Source organism: Geotrypetes seraphini, chromosome 8 (genome assembly GCF_902459505.1).
Source record: "Geotrypetes seraphini chromosome 8, aGeoSer1.1, whole genome shotgun sequence".
In the NCBI taxonomy this organism is placed as follows: domain Eukaryota; kingdom Metazoa; phylum Chordata; class Amphibia; order Gymnophiona; family Dermophiidae; genus Geotrypetes; species Geotrypetes seraphini.
Window position 1 is genome coordinate 83,358,583 of NC_047091.1, and position 19,953 is coordinate 83,378,535.

Below are 19,953 nucleotides of genomic sequence, written 5' to 3' on the forward strand. Positions count from 1 at the left end.
TATGATCAGAAAGCGGTTAAATGGAAGCCTGGGACACACAGTATATTGGAAACCCACCTAACCGTTATCCACATGCAGAGTCCTATTACCACCCATCCACAAAGAGAAGGGTTCTATGCACACTAGTGAACAGAGCACTAGGAGTTTGCAATCCAGACAGCCTTCAGAAAGAAAAGGACACTCTCCAAGACATATTTCTTGCTAATGGCTACGAAAAAAACCCAAAAAACAATCCAACTAGTCTGCAGTGAAAAACAATCAGAACAAAGAAAGAAGGACTACAGACAAAAGTACAAGATGCAGGCTACTTTTATTGAAACAATTATATGTTGCGGTTAATGCAGACATGGGCAACTCTGGTCCTCGAGGGCCGGAATCCAATCGGGTTTTCAGGATTTCCCCAATGGGGGGGGGGGGTGCTTCTGAGCCCGCGAGAGATGGCAGCCTGACTGCGGAGCTCCCACACCTCACTCTTATTTTTATATAAACTAATCTAGCAAATCAAGCTCCATATTGTGCAGAACATGCGCATGATCTTTCTAAAGAAACATTGAACTGAATTGCCCTGTCCGAGACACAATGGCAGACAAAAAAGTGAGTAAACATCACAAGCCCGAACCGGCCTCACTATCAAAAGTTCTGCTCCCAGGTTCCGACGAAGATAACAACTGCCGTGAGATCTTAGCAGAACTCCGCAAGTTGAAAAAACTAGCCACGGAGACAAAAGCCAACACGGACGAAATCAATAAGAAACTTACCAGCCTAACAGCTGAATTCACCCAGCTACAAACACATGCTAGCATGCTAGAGGGGAAGATGGACGCCACCACGACAAACATGTCTGACTTGAGACGGCAGACAAATCGTATCGCCCTGCTTGAGAAAGAACTGGAGGAAAGCAGTAATCGATCTCGCCGATGTAACATCAAAATCTTAGGGCTGCCAGAAAATGCACAGGATCGCGATCTAGCCAAACACCTTGAAGCTCTCATTCCGAGGTTGCTAGATATCATTTTCCAGCGTGATTTTGAAATCGACCGGGCCCATCGTGTTCCTTCTTCCCGCACTGCAAATGATCGCTACCCCAGACCTGTCGTCCTCAAACTGCTGAGATATCAACACGTTCTGGACATCATGCAGCGAGCAAAGATTAGAGCACCGATTAAACATGAGGGCGCCACCATCTTGTTCGTCCTTGACCTCAGTAAAACAACAGCACACCGTCGCAAGCAACTGCTGTCCTAAAGGCCTCAGCTCAAGCACCTGAATGCCAGATATGGTCTTCTCTACCCGGCAAGGATGAGAGTTACCCTGAACAATCAAACTAAAGATTTCATCAACCCCGAGGAGCTGGCCACTTTCATCGAGCTGCACTCACCTACCCCGATCAGTCAGGTTTGATTTCACTCGGACAGTCTGGCTGTATTGATGACACATGTTTCCTCCATTGTTGTGTTCCCCCTCGTAAAAGACAAGCAATCCCGGCCTCTTTCTCTGATGAGGTTAGGTTGTATTAAGCTCAGTTCTGAATGTTTCTATGCTTTTCTCGCAATGTTTAATTGTTCTGCTCTGTAACATTGATTAGTTATAATTCACTGACTCATATGCACGTCTGTGGGGTGCTATGGTGGTCTTCCTGCTATTCTGGCCTCCTTAGCCGCACTCACGCTGTCACCTAGGTGTGATTCGCCTTGCGAGATATGATCAATACCACTAAATTAACTGATATATGGAGAACTTCACATTCAGCAGAGGAGGTATACACTTTCTTCTCATATCGATTATTTCCTGATTAGTGATGCCTTGTGTGCATCCGTTCTGGATACTGCTATATTACCCATAACCGTATCAGATCATGCAGCTATCACTCTCATGATTAAATGACAGACCCCCATCTCTGCTTCCCCCTAATTCGCCTCCTGCTCTTACCCTCCTCCACGATAGCTTCTCTTTTCCCGACCTCCCCCAATCTCCCTCCCTACTCTATCAAGTTCAGTTAAATTTGCTGTACAGCTGATAAATTGCTGTAAATCTGCTCTCAACGCGGATCCTAATCTAACTGATGTAAACCGCCTAGAACTCGCTGGGTATGGCGGTATATAAGAATAAAATTATTATTATTATTATTATATACATGTTCCAACTCCTTCAAAATATTCTTTCACTTTAAGTTTCTATCTCTTGGAGTATATAGCTTATGAGACTTATGTTTTCTGTCATAGACCTCAGAAAGCACCCTCCCGTCCCACAATGGTGAACATTCCTGACGGGGAGTTAACTGGTGTACACTCCTCACCGGTCTATGTACACCAGTTAACTCCCCGTCAGGAATGTTCACCATTGTGGGACGGAGGAAGATGCTTTCTGAGGTCTATGACAGAAAACATAAGAGTCTCATAAGCTATATACTGCAAGAGATAGAAACTTAAAGTGAAAGAATATTTTGAAGGAGTTGGAACATGTATATACAGGGAAGCAACTGAGTTCCAACATTTAAGCAAATTGCCTTTATTGGTTGTTAGACCCCCATCTCTGCAACAGAAACAGTGGCGCTTTAATAATGCCTTATTACAAGACAAACATTTTTGTACCCTGATCAGAAAGGAGATTAAGGAATATTTTCTTTTAAATCAACCTGAACACACCTCTTGAATATGTTGCTGGGATGTGTTTAAGGCTTTCATAAGAGACATCATAATCACTTTTACAGCCAATAAACATAAACTGTTGAGAGAAGAACTAAAAAAGTCTGAAGAGGAAATTAAATACCTGGAGACTCAACACCAACAAGCACCGAATGACATCAACCTTCTAATACATCTTAATACATAGTAACATAGTAGATGACGGCAGATAAAGATCCGAATGGTCCATCCAGTCTGCCCAACCTGATTCAATTTAAATTTTTTTTTTTTTTTTTTTTTTTTTTTCTTCTTAGCTATTTCTGGGCAAGAATCCAAAGCTTTACCGGGTACTGTGCTTGGGTTCCAACTGCCGAAATCTCTGTTAAGACTTACTCCAGCCCATCTACACCCTCCCAGCCATTGAAGCCCTCCCCTGCCCATCCTCCACCAAACGGCCATACACAGACACAGACCGTGCAAGTCTGCCCAGTAACTGGCCTAGTTCAATATCTAATATTATTTTCTGATTCTAAATCTTCTGTGTTCATCCCACGCTTCTTTGAACTCAGTCACAGTTTTACTCTCCACCACCTCTCTCGGGAGCGCATTCCAGGCATCCACCACCCTCTCCGTAAAGTAGAATTTCCTAACATTGCCCCTGAATCTACCACCCCTCAACCTCAAATTATGTCCTCTGGTTTTACCATTTTCCTTTCTCTGGAAAAGATTTTGTTCTACGAGAAAGGAAAATGGTTGCATTTCAAATACAATTCAGCATTGAGCAAAAAAGCCTCGCATGTGATTTTTCAACAATCTGCATCTTATTTCGCCAAAAACAACAAATGTGGTCATTTATTGGCAAGTTACCTCAAGAAACGAGAAGAAAATCAAACATCACTACCATCAGGTTGGATAATGACATGGAAACTTTTGATATATCACAGGCGTTCAAGAGTTACTACCAGAAGCTTTATACTTCCGATGTTCGCAGTCCACAATTAATTCATGATTTCTTGACCACCATCCCGCACCCTAAGTTGGAGAAGGAAACTAACGCACTATTAGATCTTCCACTGACACTACTTGAACTCACTCAGGTCATACAATCCATGGTGCCAAAGAAAGCACCTGGACCGGATGGATTAAGTGTTGAATTTTACAAAGAATTTCAAGATGAAATTGCTCCGTTCTATTTACAATTTATTGCGCATCTCATGTCATCTAGCACTACGTCTGGCTCTTTCACCGAAGCCATCGTAATCATTCTTCTGAAACCGGGCAAGGACAAACGTCTCATCACCAATTATAGGCCGTTGTCCTTAATAAATGTTGATGCCAAAATATTTGCCAAGCTCCTGTCCAATAGGCTTCAGTCTGTCATCACCAAACTCATATCCCCAGATCAATGTGGCTTCATAAATGGTCGATTTTCGAATGATAACACACAAACTTTCTCTAACATCATAGCTCGAACTCGCCATAACCAAGATCAGGAATTGCTCATGGTAGGTCTTGACGCAGAGAAAGCCTTTGACAGGATAGAATTGCCTTTTTTATTCCAGACTCTACATTGGTATGGCTTCTCCAAAGATTTCATTAAAAAGGTACAAATTCTCTATTCCTTGCCTACCACTAGAACATACATCAATGGCTCTTTATCTTCAGAATTCAAACCTACTAGGGGTACCAGGCAAGGCTGCCCCTTATCTCCCCTGCTCTTTAATCTTGCGCTGGAACCTCTTATCTGGTTACAAATTTAGAAATCAAGAAATAAAACTATCTGCATACGCAGATGACATCCTGCTTTACATCACACCGCAATCGTTGCCTCACTTGTTGTCTCTCATTGATAAATACTCTGCAGTCTCTGGGTACAAACTCAATACTTGTAAAACTGAGGTTATGCCCATCAATTGCCCTGAAGCCAAAACAGAAGTACTATCGTACAGTATGAAATGGTCAGATGATCGCATGAAATACCTGGGAGTCTATTTTGGCCCCACTATTGATGACACCGTACAACTTAACATTGACCACATGTTGGGTATCATCAAAACAACGAGTAAATGGTCACCACTGAACCTGACTTGGTGGGGTAGACTCGAAACTATTCGAATGATGATCACACCCAAGCTCAACTACATTCTGAATAAGCTTCCCTTTCACCTACAGAATACCTTCTACAAACAGGTTGACTCTCTCCTCTCGCAGTTCTTATGGAACAAGAAACAATCCCGCAAAGCGCTCTCCAAATTGAAGGCGTTGCGTAGCATGGGAGGGGTAAATTTCCCTTGCTTTATGCAGTATCACAATGCTTTTCTCATGAGACAGTGGGTTATGGGTCATAATGGACAAAGAAATAAAGATCCCCCTTCCTGGCTCACACTTGAACGTGTGAGCCAGGAAGTATGCAATACTTGACTGGAATGCAACTAACTAAATCCGACAAGTCTGATCGCATTCTAGTAGCATACAAAACGGCTATCAGTAAAGTAGAGTCTATATTCGCAGATAACTGGTCTGATTCCAAATTGATTCCGCTTTGGAACAACGAATGCTGAAGATTCAAGACTCACCTGTGGAATGGTCAGAATGGCAGAGATGGGGCATTTTATTACTACGAGACCTTATGTGTGATGGTAGATGGCTGTCTTTTCAAGAACTCTCCAATAAAACGGGTCTGGCCAGCTCTCACTATTTTCGTTGGATGCAGCTTTTGCATTGTGTGAAGAAGGCTGTTCCACAGGCACTCCTCAAAAGCGAGACCCCCGGTTTGAGCCTATTGCTTCATAAACTGTCAATAGCAGGCAGCAAGGTGTCCCTGTGGTATAAAATAATGCAGAGGGCCACATTCTCTGATCCTATAGAGTTTGAAACTAAATGGCATAAAGAGTTAAATCTACCTTCTGATGCTATAGACTGGTCTGAAGTATGGACAACCTTATTCAAATCAATCTGATCAGCCTCACTTCTGCAGTCTGTCTTTTTCGTATACCATAGGGCTGTATGGACACCTATACTGTCTAATAAGATAGATTCATCAGTCTCTTCCAGCTGTTGGACCTGTCAGCAAACAAGAGGCACCTTGGAACACCTACTATTTTCCTGCCCACACCTTCAGGCATTTTGGGAAAAGGTTTGGTCTACCATAAGCGATATACTAGGTATTACTGATTCTCTTACCTTCCACATTATTATTTTAATGTCACAGGGCTTGTCAACTCCTCTACTTGTTGATGAGGCACGCTTACTAACTATTATGTTATCGTTAGCAATACAAACTGTATTATTTTGCTGGAAAGATCTTACTACAATCGACTTTCATATGTGGTGGAATACATTAAGCCTTACTGCTAAATATGAAAAAGTTCTTGCTGAGAGAAATAATGTTATGTTTAAATATCTTAGCATTTGGAAACCTCTTCTTAGACATTGTGAAAACTGACCCTTTTGTATTATTGTTATTCTTATCACTATTTTTATAATCACCTTCATCTTTACCTTGACTTGGCAGGCCCTAGTTTCAGTTATAATTCTTTCTTTGCCTACAGTACACACTGTCCAATGCTTATATGTCTGCCTATGTTATTGAACACACCTATGTTTCTTTAAAATTGTTATTTACTTATACTTGTCAAAATAAAAAATTTTTGACCTAAAAAAGATTTCCTCAATGAATATGCATGAGATCTATTTGCATGCACTGTTTTCAGTGCATATTCATTGGGAAAATTCTGAAAACCCAATTGGATTCCGGCCCTCGAGGACCGGAGTTGCCCATGTCTGGGTTAATGTCACCACCTTTTTACAAAACAGGGGACTCGACAAGGGCCGTGTTTCAGTTAACACGCCTTCATCAGGGGTTTCCTATTAAATAAAGCTGAAAGTAACCAAAAGTGTAAAACAATATAAATAAGCATAATAGAAAAGTGAAAATAAGCAAAATTTTAAAATGGCAATAAATAGAGATATGTGAATAAGTGGACAGAAAACACAAGTAATGTGATGTGCAGCAGAAGAACATACATTTAGAAGTGATGTGTACATGCGAGTATTAATATGCAAGTGTCTACATGAATTAAGTATGGTGATATTGATGTGCTAATCCCAGACAGAAACAGCGGATGTGAAGAGGTGACGTAAAAAATGCAAATTGAAAAGTGTAAACGGATGAACAAATGAAAGTGAAATGAAAGAGGAAATGAATGAAAGTTTGTTACATACCCTAATTTGAAAGGTATTAAATCAAACCGCAACAAAAATAAATTAAACATAATGTATTTGATGTATGAAAAGATGGATATCCTAGGCTATTCATAATAAAATTTAATGTAATGAAGAGTTAAATGAAAACTAACAATCATGTTTAATTAAAAAAGGTAGAATATACAATATGTTTAATTTTAAAAAGGTACAATATATGAAAACATATATAAAAGCATATAAAGACATGTATAAAAACATATATGAAAACCAGAAGCGTAGCATAAACTTAAAAAAAACCTCAATGTTGATATTAAAGATGGCTAACAGACCCAACTAGAAATGGGAGTGGACTTAACAGAAAGATATAAAAATGAAAAAACTTCAAAGGACCAGCAATATAATACATCTAGAAAGGATACTGGGGACAAAATGATTAAGATATCATAATGAGTGTAAAACAGCAATAATGAAAGTGATTCCATACATCTAAAAAGGACACTAGGGACAAAATGATTAAAACATCAGAATAAGCATAAAAAAGCCAAACTCAGAAAATCAGCAACGGTCAACAGTCATTAGAGGACAATGCTGTGTTAGAACAAAAAATGGTAGTGCTTCCCTATGTTCAAGGAGAGACAGATCGCATAGGGAAACTACTAAAGAAAAATAAAATCAAAATAGCCTACAGTTCACCACAGAAAATTGTATCTATACTCACACAAAAGACTGGTTACCTGTGCTCCAAACCCCTGGAGTGTATGAAATCTCATGCAGCTGTGGTCAATCCTACATTGATGAAACTTGAAGCACTATAGAGGAAAGGCTGAAAGAATACAAGAAACACCACAAGTTATGCAACACAGAAAAATCATCTGTTGCCCTCCATGGCAGGGAAACTGGTCATATGATTAGATTTGAGAACACAAAAGACCTGAAGAAAAAAGACCACTGGTGGCCAAGAAGAATCGGAGGCAATACAGATAGCAAGACACCTCAGTAACTTAAATGGAGATAAAGGGCTCTCCATAAACAAAGCATGGTAACTACTCATACATAAGAAATTTAGCGCAAAAAGGCCTGTGGCTGAGTACAAACACTTTCTCCCTCCATCTAAAAGTTTCCACACACCCCTTTATTCTGACAGAATTTTTTTTTTTTTTTTAAAGGTGACCAGATTTCCCCACCAGAATTTAAAATTGTGTCCAACAGATGTTCCCACCAAAACTCAAATCTGTGTTACCAACAAACTTTCCCGCCACATTTCAAATTTGTGACCAATGAACTTTTCTGGCAAAATTCAAATTCATGACCAGACTAGAGGTCTGTTCTTAATCAGTGGTGTAGCAAGGGTGGGAGGCACCCTACCGCGCCCTCCTCTCCGGCCCCACCGCTTCTACGCCAACACTCCCTGCTCCTTCCACATCACCATGCCATACTCGTGCCCTCCCTTCCCACCCCCATGCCTCTTTAAATCTTAGCCAGCGTGAGCAGCTTCTCCAGCCTGCTGCTTGTGCTGGCACTGGCTTTCCCTCTGATGTCACTTCCTGCCCCGCAACCAGGAGATGATTTCAGCGGGAGCCAGGCCAGCATGAGCAGCAGGCTAGAGTAGTTGCTTACGCTGACAAAGATTTTAAAGAGGTACAGGAAGGCGGGGAAGGGAGGGTGCAAGCATGAGGGGGGGGGCAGAGAGATGCTGATGCCCAGGGCAGTTTGCCCCCCCCCCCATCCTGCACTACACAACTGATTAGGGTTACCATATGGCTCCAGAAAAAGGAGCCAATATACATTCAATATCATATAATCCACTCAAATGAAGGGGTCTATACTCAGTTTGCTTCTAATAGTTGTTATCCTTCATATTTTTACCACAGGAAAAGGCCTCAGAGTCTAGGAGTACTACGCTATGTCGTTTCATCGACTCTCACTGTTAGTGTAGATAGGATCCAGACAAATACTCCATAATTCAATCATTGGCCAAAAACCTGCTTAGAAAAAGGACAGATTAAGACATCTAGGTTTTATTTCCATTGAAAGAAATGGAAGTAAAACTCAGATGTCTCAATCTGTCCTTTTTCTGGAAACAGATATGAACTAATGTGCACACTTTCTAACACACTTTCTAACACTTCTCAGTAGTGCTTCCCGATTCAGGAAAAAAAAATTTCAATTCGATTCGATTCAGCCTACTGAATTGGTTTTTAGATTCGATTTTCCTGCCCAATTGGGTGTTTCAAGTTTCAAGTTTCAAGTTTTATTAATTTTGATATACCAACCATCAAGTTAATATCTGGCTGGTTAACAATATGTTTAAAAGAAAGAGAAACTAAACAAAACTAAAAAAAAAGAGGCATTGTGTATATACAAATAACATTACAGGACGAACTAGACCGTGAGGATAAAAGGGAAGGGAGGGTGAAGTTACATATTTGAGAAGAAAATGGAGATAGTGGGGTAAGGATAAAACATAATGGAGAGGGACGCTTTAAAGAAAGCGGTTATTGTTGGTAAATAGAGATGATGGCTCTAAGTGTAAGCGAAGGCATCGCGAAATAAAAAAGTTTTTAAATCTGTCTTAAATTTATCAAGTCATGATTCGTCACGGAGTTGCTGTGGCAGGGAATTCCAGAGGGTAGGGGCAGTTACTGCGAAATTTACTTTACGTGTATTGTAGAAGTCTTTGATAGAGGGGATAAAGAGAAGTTTTTGATCGGTTGATCTTAGAGTGCGTGAAGAGCAGTAGGGAATGAGAAGTTTGTCAAGGAATGAGGGCAAATGAGAAAGCTTTATTTTGAAGGATAGTAAGATAATTTTAAAGGTGATGCGGTGAGTAATAGGGAGCCAGTGTGCTTCTTTTAGAAGAAGGGTAACATGGTCGTATCTGCCTACTTTATGGATAAGTTTTATTGCAGTATTTTGTATTAGTTGTAAACGACGAATTTCTTTTTGGGGAAGGCCATTTAGAAGAGAGTTACAGTAATCGAGATGAGAAATTACTAATGAATGTATCAGGATAGTGATTGAATTAGTTTCAAGGATGGAAGATAGGGATCGGATGATGCGTAATTTATAGAAACAAGTTTTAACCACTGAACTTATGTGATCATGAAAGGTAAGGTCTCTATCAATGATTACCCCTAAAAGTTTTATCTTGTGTCCATTTGGATTGGTGTAGATTTAATAGAGATATTGTCCAGTAAAAATTCTGTGGATTTGATAGGAAGTAACAAACTTCGGGATTTGTCTAGATTGAGGGAAAGCTTGTTTGTGTACAACCAGTCATATATGATGTTTAGTTTGTTATTAATGTCTTTGAAGTCTGAAATGTTTAAAGTATTAATTGGGTGAAGAAGTTGTATGTCATCGGCGTAAGCAAAAAAATAGTAAATCCGATGGATTGAGCTAATGTGAGAAGAGGAGATAAGAAAATATTAAATAGAAGTGGGGATAGAATAGAACCTTGAGGGACACCATAGGAGTGAGTTGTGGCTGCGGAAGAAGTATTGTTTATATGTACTATATTGTAACGTTCATTAAAGAAGGATATAAACCATAAGAGAGCTGAACCTGAAATACCACAATCTTTAAGTCTGTTGATCAGAAGAGAGTGATCGATGGTGTCAAAAGCAGCTGCTAAATCTAGAGAAATAAGAACCACAGATTTTTGATGATCATGATAATATTGAATGGTAGAGATTAGACCTAATAGAGATAGTTCTGTAGAATGGGATGAGCGGAATCCTGTTTGACAAGGATGTAGAGCATGGGTTTTTTCGATGAATTCAGAGAGTTGGGAATGAATGATTTTTTCTGTTAATTTAGAGATTGTGAGCAGATTAGCGATGGGACGGTAATTTTTGGGTAATGAGGGATCTAAATTGTATTGTTTGAGTTTGGGAAAAATAAGGGCTGTTTTCCATGCTGTTGGTACGGTATGATCAGAGAAAGATTTGGAAATCATTGCTGAAATGAATGGGCCAAAGAAAGAAAAAAATTTTTTGAGAATGGAGGGTGGGAGACTTTCCATAGGATTGTTGGGTGTGTTTAATGATTGTAAGATAAGATGAAGATTTGTTAAAGATGGCATTTTGAAATTTGAGAGGGTACTGAAGGAAAGTTGTAAAGAGTCGTTAGAGTTTTGAGAAGAGGAATCGGGAGGTAAAGGTCCAAGATTAGATCTAATATTTTTAATTTTATTGTCAAAGAAATGTGAAAGATCGTCAGCATTAGGTTGGGTAGAGGGAGGTAGGATTTTTTTCTTGGAGTATTTAGAAAGTGATTGGGCTATATTAAAGAGATTTGAAGAGTTACGAGTAGACGTGATCAATTTTGAATAATATTCTTTTTTTGTTTGTTGTATAGTTTTTTTGTACTGAAAGGCTTTTTCTTTGTATGTAATGAACAAATTATTGAGTCGAGATGTGCGCCATTTGTTTTCAATAGAACGAAGTTGTCTACGGAGTAAGGCGAGATTTTGGTTGAACCAAGGTTGTTGTTTTTTATGAATTTGTTTTGAATTTGGGTGTATTTCAACTTGGGGTGCCAAAGAGTCTAATAGAGATTTGGTGGAGGTTTCCCAAACTGAAAACTGTTCTAAAATAGAAAGAGTAGAGAAGTCTTCAATATTTAAATCAAAGGAAGCTAGGATTGCAGATTGCGTTATATCAGTGGTCTTACGGGTATAGTAATTATTTTGTTGTTGTGTTTGATTGATTAATGCTGGGAAATCTTGGTGCCAAGTAATCAAGGTGTGATCAGACCATGGTATAGTATAGAATTGGAAGTTTTGGAGGAGATGTTTGTTCAGTGTGGGGCAAAGAACCATATCTAGAGTGTTTCCTGCAAGATGGGTAGGCATTGAGAAAAGGGGAGAAAGTGATAGGTCGGAGATCAGTGTTAAAAATTCAGATGTATTAGGATGATTAGGGGAGTTAAAATGAATGTTAAAGTCTCCTAATATTATGGAATTAGGGTAAGCGATATTAAAATCTGATATAGTAGAGATGAGAGATGAGAGTATTGTTTTTGTTATTGGAGGGGGGAGGTAGATAAGAAGGAAATTAAAGGAAAGAGAATATTTTATGGTGAATTGAAGAATTTCAAGGTGAGAGTATGTAGTTTGGTTGGAGAAATTTGGTTGGAGGGAAATGGAATTGTGATAAATAACAGCTAGGCCGCCTCCTTTTTTATTTTGACGGGGTTGGAAAATTACCTTATAGTTTAGAGGGCAGGCTTGGGTTATGTAAGCCTCCTCTCCTTCAGTTAACCAGATTTCGGTGAGACATAGAATTTGTAAGTGGTGTTGAATAATGGTGTCATGAATTAAATGGTGTTTACTTTTTATAGATCGGACATTTATCAGACCTATTTGGAGTTTAGTTAAAATATTATGAGTAATGGAATGATGGATATCAGGATTAGTATAAATAGGAATATAGTGTCTTGCTTTAGTTTCTGTTAGTGTGGGAGAGAGATTTTTCCTTGGAGGTCTATGGCCCCATATGGTAGGAATAGAGGCCATTAGTTTGGAATTATGTGTTTGTAGTAAGGAGGAATTATTTTTGAATGTAGTATGAGGTAAAGAAAGAGAGGATGTAAGACAGTAGGAGAATAGTAGGATTTTAAGAGAGAGGCAGAGATTGTAATATGTTCTTGTGCATATGGTAGTAAGAACGGAAAATAGGGCAAGAAGAAGCTGCATGAAGGAGCGCATAAAGGAGCAGGACGCGCCGAAGGCGCACGCCTTTGCGGCGTGCGCCGCAAAGCAGTCAAATATATAGATGACTCTACCGGTGAAGGTATGTGGGCGGAGTTGCCGGCGCCGCTGCTTTGCGGCGGCGTTCCTGTTGAAGGGTAAGAGAGCTGTTTAAATAATAATAGACTGGTTTTAGTTAAAAACAATTAAAATGTTTAAAAGTGATTTGGTAACAAAGTATCCGGAATATATAAAGATAATATAAGGAAAGACGCAACAAAGTAGAAACCAAATGGAGAATCTGGTGTCAAGCAGAGCCAGGCAGAGTGATGCAATTCAGCATGCGTGAACGGCAATAAAATGCTATGAAAATGTTTTTTTCAAACATCTTGATGGGTTTATTTTATAGCCTCTTCACCCCCTTTGCCTTCTCCTACCCACACTGGCGCTGTGGTGTAAACAAAATAAACAAATAAAAAAGACTTTTCTTCTCTCTCTTAAATCCTAGCTCACGTTTGCGGTCTGACACCAGCTCTGGCAGGATACACATTTCAAATCTGACATATTGTAATCACAAAATGGAAAATAAAATTAGTTTTTCTACCTTTTGTTGTCTGGACATTATTCAAATCTTGTTGGTCCCAGGCTCTTGTTGTCTTCTGATAACTTGCTTGCCAGGGTCTCCTTCTTTCTTCTTTCTCCGTTCTAACCATCCATCTGCCATCTCTGTCCTCCCCTTCCATTTCCCTTCCCTACCCCAGAGGTCTGGCATCTTTCTTTTTTTTTGTCTCCATCCACAGATCTACCTTTTCTTAACTACCCTTTCATCCAGCATCTCTCTCTCCTTCTCCACCACCCCAGGGTCCACCATCTCTCCCTTTCTTTTCCCAACTACCCTCCTATCCAGTATCTCTATCCCCTCCCCCTCCACACCATCCCTCGTGTCCAACTTCTCTCCCTTTCTGTTCCTTCCCTCCCTAAATCCCATTGTCCATCATCTCTCTTCCTCTCCTCTATTTTCAGACCCATTATTTTTTCTCCCCCAAAGTCCGGCATATGCACTTCTCTTTGAACCCCCCTTCCCTCCCTCTCTCCCTCTGTGTACTTCTACACCAGGGCCCCCCTCCCCTGGTCTGTCCCCCTCTTAAAGGCCTGCACCTCCCCCTGAAGGCCTGTCCCCCTTTGAAGGCCTACATCCCCCCTGTTAGGCCTAGGGCCCGGGGGTAAATAAACTTAGCATACATGTCTCCTCAAGTCTGTTTTCCTAACCTCCTTAACCTTAGTATTACCTTGACAACATCAAATGCTTTACTAAGAACCCAACAGCTTTTCCCTGACTTCAGTTGCATGCGTACTGCTCAAATAACATCAGTAAGGACAGACCTGGGTGTTACCAAAACAGAGAACAAAAGAGCAAGACCAGCCGTTTACCAGTCCCTGCAACACCTCATTAATAACCTCAAAAGGACAGTAACGCCAGATGGGACCTGAATGTTATCCAAACAAAGGAACTGGCCAGGGGGGTAACTGAAAGTCAGCATGCTACCGACATGAATCCACAAGTCTGTTTATCTGACAATCTGACATTCTGACCTGAATGTTGCCTACATCACATCAAAGAAAGAGTGAAACCAGATGAGAAGCCAGTTTACTGTAACACCTCCTTATGACATTCTGATCTATGTGTTGTCAAAACAAATAACAAAGGACCAGTACCAACTGTCTTACTAAGAGGGCAGCAGTTTTTCTCTATAAAAGAGAAAAACTCAGCCCATAGAATTTGAATCCAGTTTCGTTGCAACAAGGGACAGCCCGTTCGATTCTCCTCTCCTATCAATCGCTTTGGGTTCCAGATTGTGAGGGATAGTGATGTCCGGAAATACGGTGATGTTAATCTATTTTAATATTTATCTATGCATGTAATAAAGTGTTATTGTTTAAGCTTTATATTGTCTGGGTGCCTTTCTGAGGGTTACTGATCATCCCATTGGGCAGAAATAAGTGGTAAAACAAATTGGTACCAGGAAGTGGGGTTGATCGATGTGGTCAAAAAGGCACCAGATGAAACATGGGGTTGAGGGGCAGGCCCCCAACCTCTCCATTCCGGGTTGGGATGACAGCATTTATAAATTAGTAGCCACTGAGTGGTCTGTCGAGGCAGGATTATGTGAATCCTGGACTTTTGGAAGTGGGGATCCACATGAATTATGTGCCTCTTTACAAAAGGTGAAAATTACAAAAGGAAAAGAGCGAGAGGGAATTTCTAGACGAGGATGGATGATTTTAGCAGCATGGAGGAAGTTGCATGAAGCTAAACATGAGTTACAATCAAAGTTAGGGGAGCTGGAAAAGAAAATGTGTGAGCAACAGAATGCCATCACAATGCTACAATGTCAAAATAAATTGTTAATGGATAAGGTGGACACCTATCAAAATGTAGCCGAAAAGGCAGCCGTGCGTTGTGCTCAATATAAATACAAAAAACGGAGGGGGAAAATAAGTGCCAAAAAGGTTAGGACTTTGCTTTCCCATCCTCCGGATGATTGGGATCCAGATAAATGGGATGGGGATATTTGGGATTCCAATTCTAATACCAGTGAGGAGGATATATGTAATGAAGGAAAGCAGGCAGAAAGTTTAGAAGCAAAGCCAGTGAGGAGACGAAGATTACAGGGAAATCTGCAGACAGGAGAAAATCTAACTAGAAATGATGTTATGGAGGACTTTACTCAGCAAGAAGTCATGGATATTATGGCACGCTTTACACAGCGGCCCGGGGAGCCACTAATACAATGGGTAATTCGGGTACAGGAGTTGGGCGCAGCAGGGATTATGTTAGATGCCACAGATGCCCCTAAATTTGTTCGAATTAGTCAAGAAGCAGCAGTACAAGATGCGCTATGGGAGGATCCCGATCCGACAAATTACAACCAATGGTCTTTATAAGAGGTAATTGGTAAGGGTGTCACGAGGCGATATCCCCTTGAATCTGACTGGCCTTCCAATGATAAAGTTTGGTATACATTGAAAGATGCACAAATGAGAATTAAGGAAGAGGCTATGAAGGTAGCTTTAGTAATAGGTCACGCTGACACATATATGTCATTACCTTTTACTGTATCCATGAGAAATAAAATTATCAGGTATGCTGCACCGGCATACAAACAGGTAATTATGACTCTGTTGATCAACCAAACAGACAGGTCTATTTTGGAAGTCTTGGAAGCGGTCCGACAGTTAGGAGATCTGGGAGACTGGGGACCTCAAACTACTTTTGATAAAAAGAGGGAAGGACAATCCAATTCAAACAGGGCTAATCGAGTATCCCGAAGGGATATGTTTTTGGCATTAATAAAAGATGGGGTAAAGAGGGAAGAAATAGATGGGAAAGATACCGGGACTTTATGGAAAATGTACAAAAGTAGAGGATTAGGAAAGAAATCTATGTCTCAAGCCCAAGTAAGCAAGAGTGAGGATATGCCGGTGCCAACTGCTCCTCCAGAGGAAACTGCTTCCACTCTTTATCCTGATTTAAAAGGGTGGAAGTGGTGGGAGGATCAATGATATGAATGCCAAGCCTCAGTGTTTGCCTGGACCAAATTAGAACAGCGTCCACATGTCGAAGTAAATATCTATTGGAAATCTGGGGAGCAAAAGGTACAAGCTCTAGTGGACACTGGGGCGGAGGCATCTATTATATATGGGAACCCTAAAAAATTTCGGGGCCCTAGAATACAAATATCAGGATTGGGGGGGAAAATTATACAAGCAGTACAGACAAAACTGAGATTAAAAATTGGACAATTACCAATCCGGGAGTATACTGTACTGATCACTGAGATTCCCGAGTATATAATAGGGATAGATATCCTGAAAGGGCTAACCTTACAGCTTTCTGATGGAATTTATAGTTTTGGCAAATCACCAGCCATTCCTATAAGATCAGTAGTGGTGGGAAAATTACCTGTTCCAATAGTAGTACCAATCTCCACAAAAATTGTAAACATGAAACAATATCGCATTCTGGGAGGGCACGAAGAAATTACCAATACAATACAGGATTTGGTGAAAGCGGGAGTAATAAAAACAGTTACCTCCGCCTTCAATAATCCTGTATGGCCCGTCCATAAGGCGGATGGAAGTTGGAGAATGACAGTAGATTACCGAGAATTGAATAAACACACGCCACCTTTAAGTGCCGCTGTTCAAGATATGATAACACTGGTTGAACAAATTCAATCACGAACTGGTACTTGGTATGCAGTTATTGATTTAGCCAATGCATTTTTCTCTATTCCTATAGTGGAGCAATGTCAGGAACAATTTGCATTCACTTGGCAAGGGAGACAATATACATTTACCAGACTACCACAAGGGTATTTACATAGTCCCACTTTCTGTCACAAGATTATAGCAGAGCATTTAGATAACTGTACCTTACCTGAAGGAGTAGAACTATCACACTATATTGATGACATTTTGATCCAGGGTAATACAGAAAAGGAAGTTGCAGATGCTTTGGCATTGGTAGTAGAAACAATGAGACAGGCTGGGTGGGAAATAAATCCAAAGAAAGTGCAGGGACCAGCACAAACAGTGGTATTTTTAGGAATTAAATGGTCAAAAGGGTGTCGAGAAGTGATAGAGAAAGTTAAACAGAAAATTGTAAACTTCCCTTCTCCCCAAAGTAAGAAACAAACCCAGGCCTTTATTGGCCTTTTTGGATTCTGGAGGCAACATATTCCACACTTGGGGCAAATCCTGTCTCCTCTGTACAAAATCACAAGGAAAAAATATGATTTTGTCTGGACTGAACACGAAGAGCAGGCTTTCCAGAGAGCAAAGGAAGCTATTCAGCAAGCCATGAATTTGTGGCCATTAAAGGAGGGTCCAGTAGAATTGCAAGTGAGTGTACAGGAGCGATATGCTAATTGGAGCCTATGGCAAAAGCAAGCTGGACGACGAGTGCTTTTGGGATTCTGGAATAGGACTCTCCCAGAAACTGGGACCCGATACACACCCTTTGAAAGACAGCTGCTAGCATGCTACTGGGCTTTGGTAGCAACAGAACAGTTGACCATAGGACACGAAGTAATGATACGACCAGAAATACCCATTATGACATGGATCATGAGTGACCCAAAAACTCATCGTATTGGACATGCCCAGGAACAGAGTATCATAAAATGGAAATGGTACATCCAACAGAGGGCTAAGTCAGGCCTACATGGAGTAACGATGCTGCATGAAAAAGTATTTAATGTGCCCACAGAAGATACCCCATTGCAAGTGGACGACATATGTGAAAGTCCCATTCGGTGGGGAAAGACATATCAAGAACTAACTGAGACACAACAACAGCATACCTGGTTTACAGATGGTTCCTCCAAATACCAGGGTCAACTGAGACATTGGAAGGGCGTGTCCTTTAATCCAGTCACAAAGCAACTGCTAACAACCACTGGAAAAGGAGAGAGCTCACAATATGCTGAACTATATGCAGTGTGGCAGGCCATACGGCTAGAACAAGGACAACAATGCCATATCTTTACTGATTCATGGGCAGTAGCAAATGGAATGACAACTTGGATGATGAAATGGAAAAAGGACAATTGGACAATTCATAATAAAGAAGTCTGGGGAGCCAGACTTTGGCAAGATATTCTGGAATGGGCCAATACTACCGTAATAACAGTGTACCATGTAGATGCACATGTGGTGAAAGATACGCTTGACACTGTTTTCAACTCTGTTGCAGATAGCGCATCCAAACTCACTGAAACAGAGTTGGCAGAAGAACAAAACTCTTCCACCCCGCACGTTGTGGTCATGGAAACAGATGTTGCTTCCGAAATGGCCATGGCAACATGGGCACATCAAAAGTCCGGACACCTTGGAGAGAAGGGAACTATTAGGTGGGCACATGATAGAGGAATACATTGTACTGTAGATATGGTAAAGACAGTAATCAGTAATTGTCATTTATGTAAACTAGCTCTCACATCAGCGCAGCAGATGCCCCCAATTTTTGGGAAAATAGCCAGAGGCAGGCTACCAGGTCAGATTTGGCAAATAGATTATATAGGCCCTCTACCATTGTCTAAAGGATGTCAATATGTGTGTACCATGGTAGATACCTATTCAGGGTTGTTAGTGGCTTATCCTTGCCGGAAAGCCAATCAAGAAAACACAATTAGAGCATTAGGATTAATTACCTTATATTACGGACACCCTCTAGAAATACAGTCAGACAGGGGGACTCATTTTACAGGTAATATGATTAGGGATTGGATCAATGATAACAATGTTCAATGGAGACTACATGTAGCCTATCATCCACAAGCCTCAGGACTGATAGAAAGAATGAATGGATTATTAAAAACCCAATTAAAGAGATTAGGATATCAGTCATTGCGTAGGTGGAGGGAACATTTAACTGAAGCCTTACAAATTTTGAACAATAGACCCATAGCTTCACATACTACACCCCTGAATAGGATGCTGTATTCCACACTTGAAGCAAGTGACAAAATTTGTACCCTCCAGTTTTGGACTGTTAGACCTGGAGTACAGCTTCCTATAAGGGCCACTGATGGATCTGCTGGACTAGATGTATATTGCCCTAATGAATGCAAATTAGATCCACAAATAGTGAAACCTATTCAAACTGGTTTGGGGGTGCTTATTCCAAAGGGATATTATGGACAGATTTGTCCGCAATCAAGTTTGGCTCTTAAAGGTGTAACTATAATGGGGGGTGTCATTGATTCAGACTATCGGGGCGAAATTGGAATATTGTTATTAAACCTTGGAAAAGAAGCTATCATTCTCCAAAAAGGGGATCGTGTTGCACAATTGATAACTATTGCAATTAAAATGGAAGCTCCACAGTTAATTGATAAACCCCTGCACCATTATGGCCGAAGTGAACCAGGCTTTGGGGCAGCTAATGTAATTAAAGCTGGTATGAGAATCTGGTGGAAGAAACCACTCCAACCAATAGTAGGAGCCACCGTAATAGCTGCAGGGAAAGATAGTATTGTACAAATACTAGTGGATGGTTATGAACGTCCAATCTTCGCTCCTCGAGACCAATGTTTTAGGAGAGAATAAAGATTCTTTTTCTTTCCACAGGACCTAACATGGAAGTGTATCACCATTCTATCTTTGGTATGGTACGGACAAACTGCAATAATGCCAGTGAAGAGTGACCGTCCAACCACTGTCGTCATGATCCAGTGGAAAAATGCTACTTCAATGAGAAAACAAGATAATTTCACATGCAGCGAAAACTCCCTGTGTAACATTTGGAATTTTACATTTTCTCCTTCCCCTGTCATTCGATATGACACAGATACCGGGTTCACTAAATATTATAAAACTCCTTTTTGGGTGATGAATGCCTCTGTAATTAGCATTACCATTCGAAAT

At 40.5% G+C, this 19,953-nt stretch overlaps 1 protein-coding gene across 1 annotated transcript; it reads left to right on the forward strand.

Annotated features, from left to right (window-relative positions):
• Positions 1–1,299: 1,299 nt before the first annotated feature.
• On the forward strand, positions 1,300–19,733 carry LOC117365469. The gene is made up of 5 exons (XM_033955945.1): positions 1,300–1,395; positions 3,569–4,307; positions 4,489–4,686; positions 16,127–19,486; positions 19,657–19,733. Exons 1-5 carry the CDS (start codon positions 1,300–1,302, stop codon positions 19,731–19,733), a joined length of 4,470 nt encoding a protein of 1,489 aa, XP_033811836.1.
• Positions 19,734–19,953: the final 220 nt, after the last annotated feature.

Excerpts from the sequence above, each read along its gene's own strand:
- LOC117365469 (XM_033955945.1), top strand. The coding sequence starts at position 1,300 with ATGAGAGTTACCCTGAACAATCAAACTAAAGATTTCATCAACCCCGAG. Across the intron at positions 4,687-16,126 it reads GGGTATCATCAAAACAACGA|AACAGCGTCCACATGTCGAA; the intron begins GTAAATGGTCAC and ends GGACCAAATTAG. Across the intron at positions 19,487-19,656 it reads AGCTAATGTAATTAAAGCTG|GACCTAACATGGAAGTGTAT; the intron begins GTATGAGAATCT and ends TTCTTTCCACAG.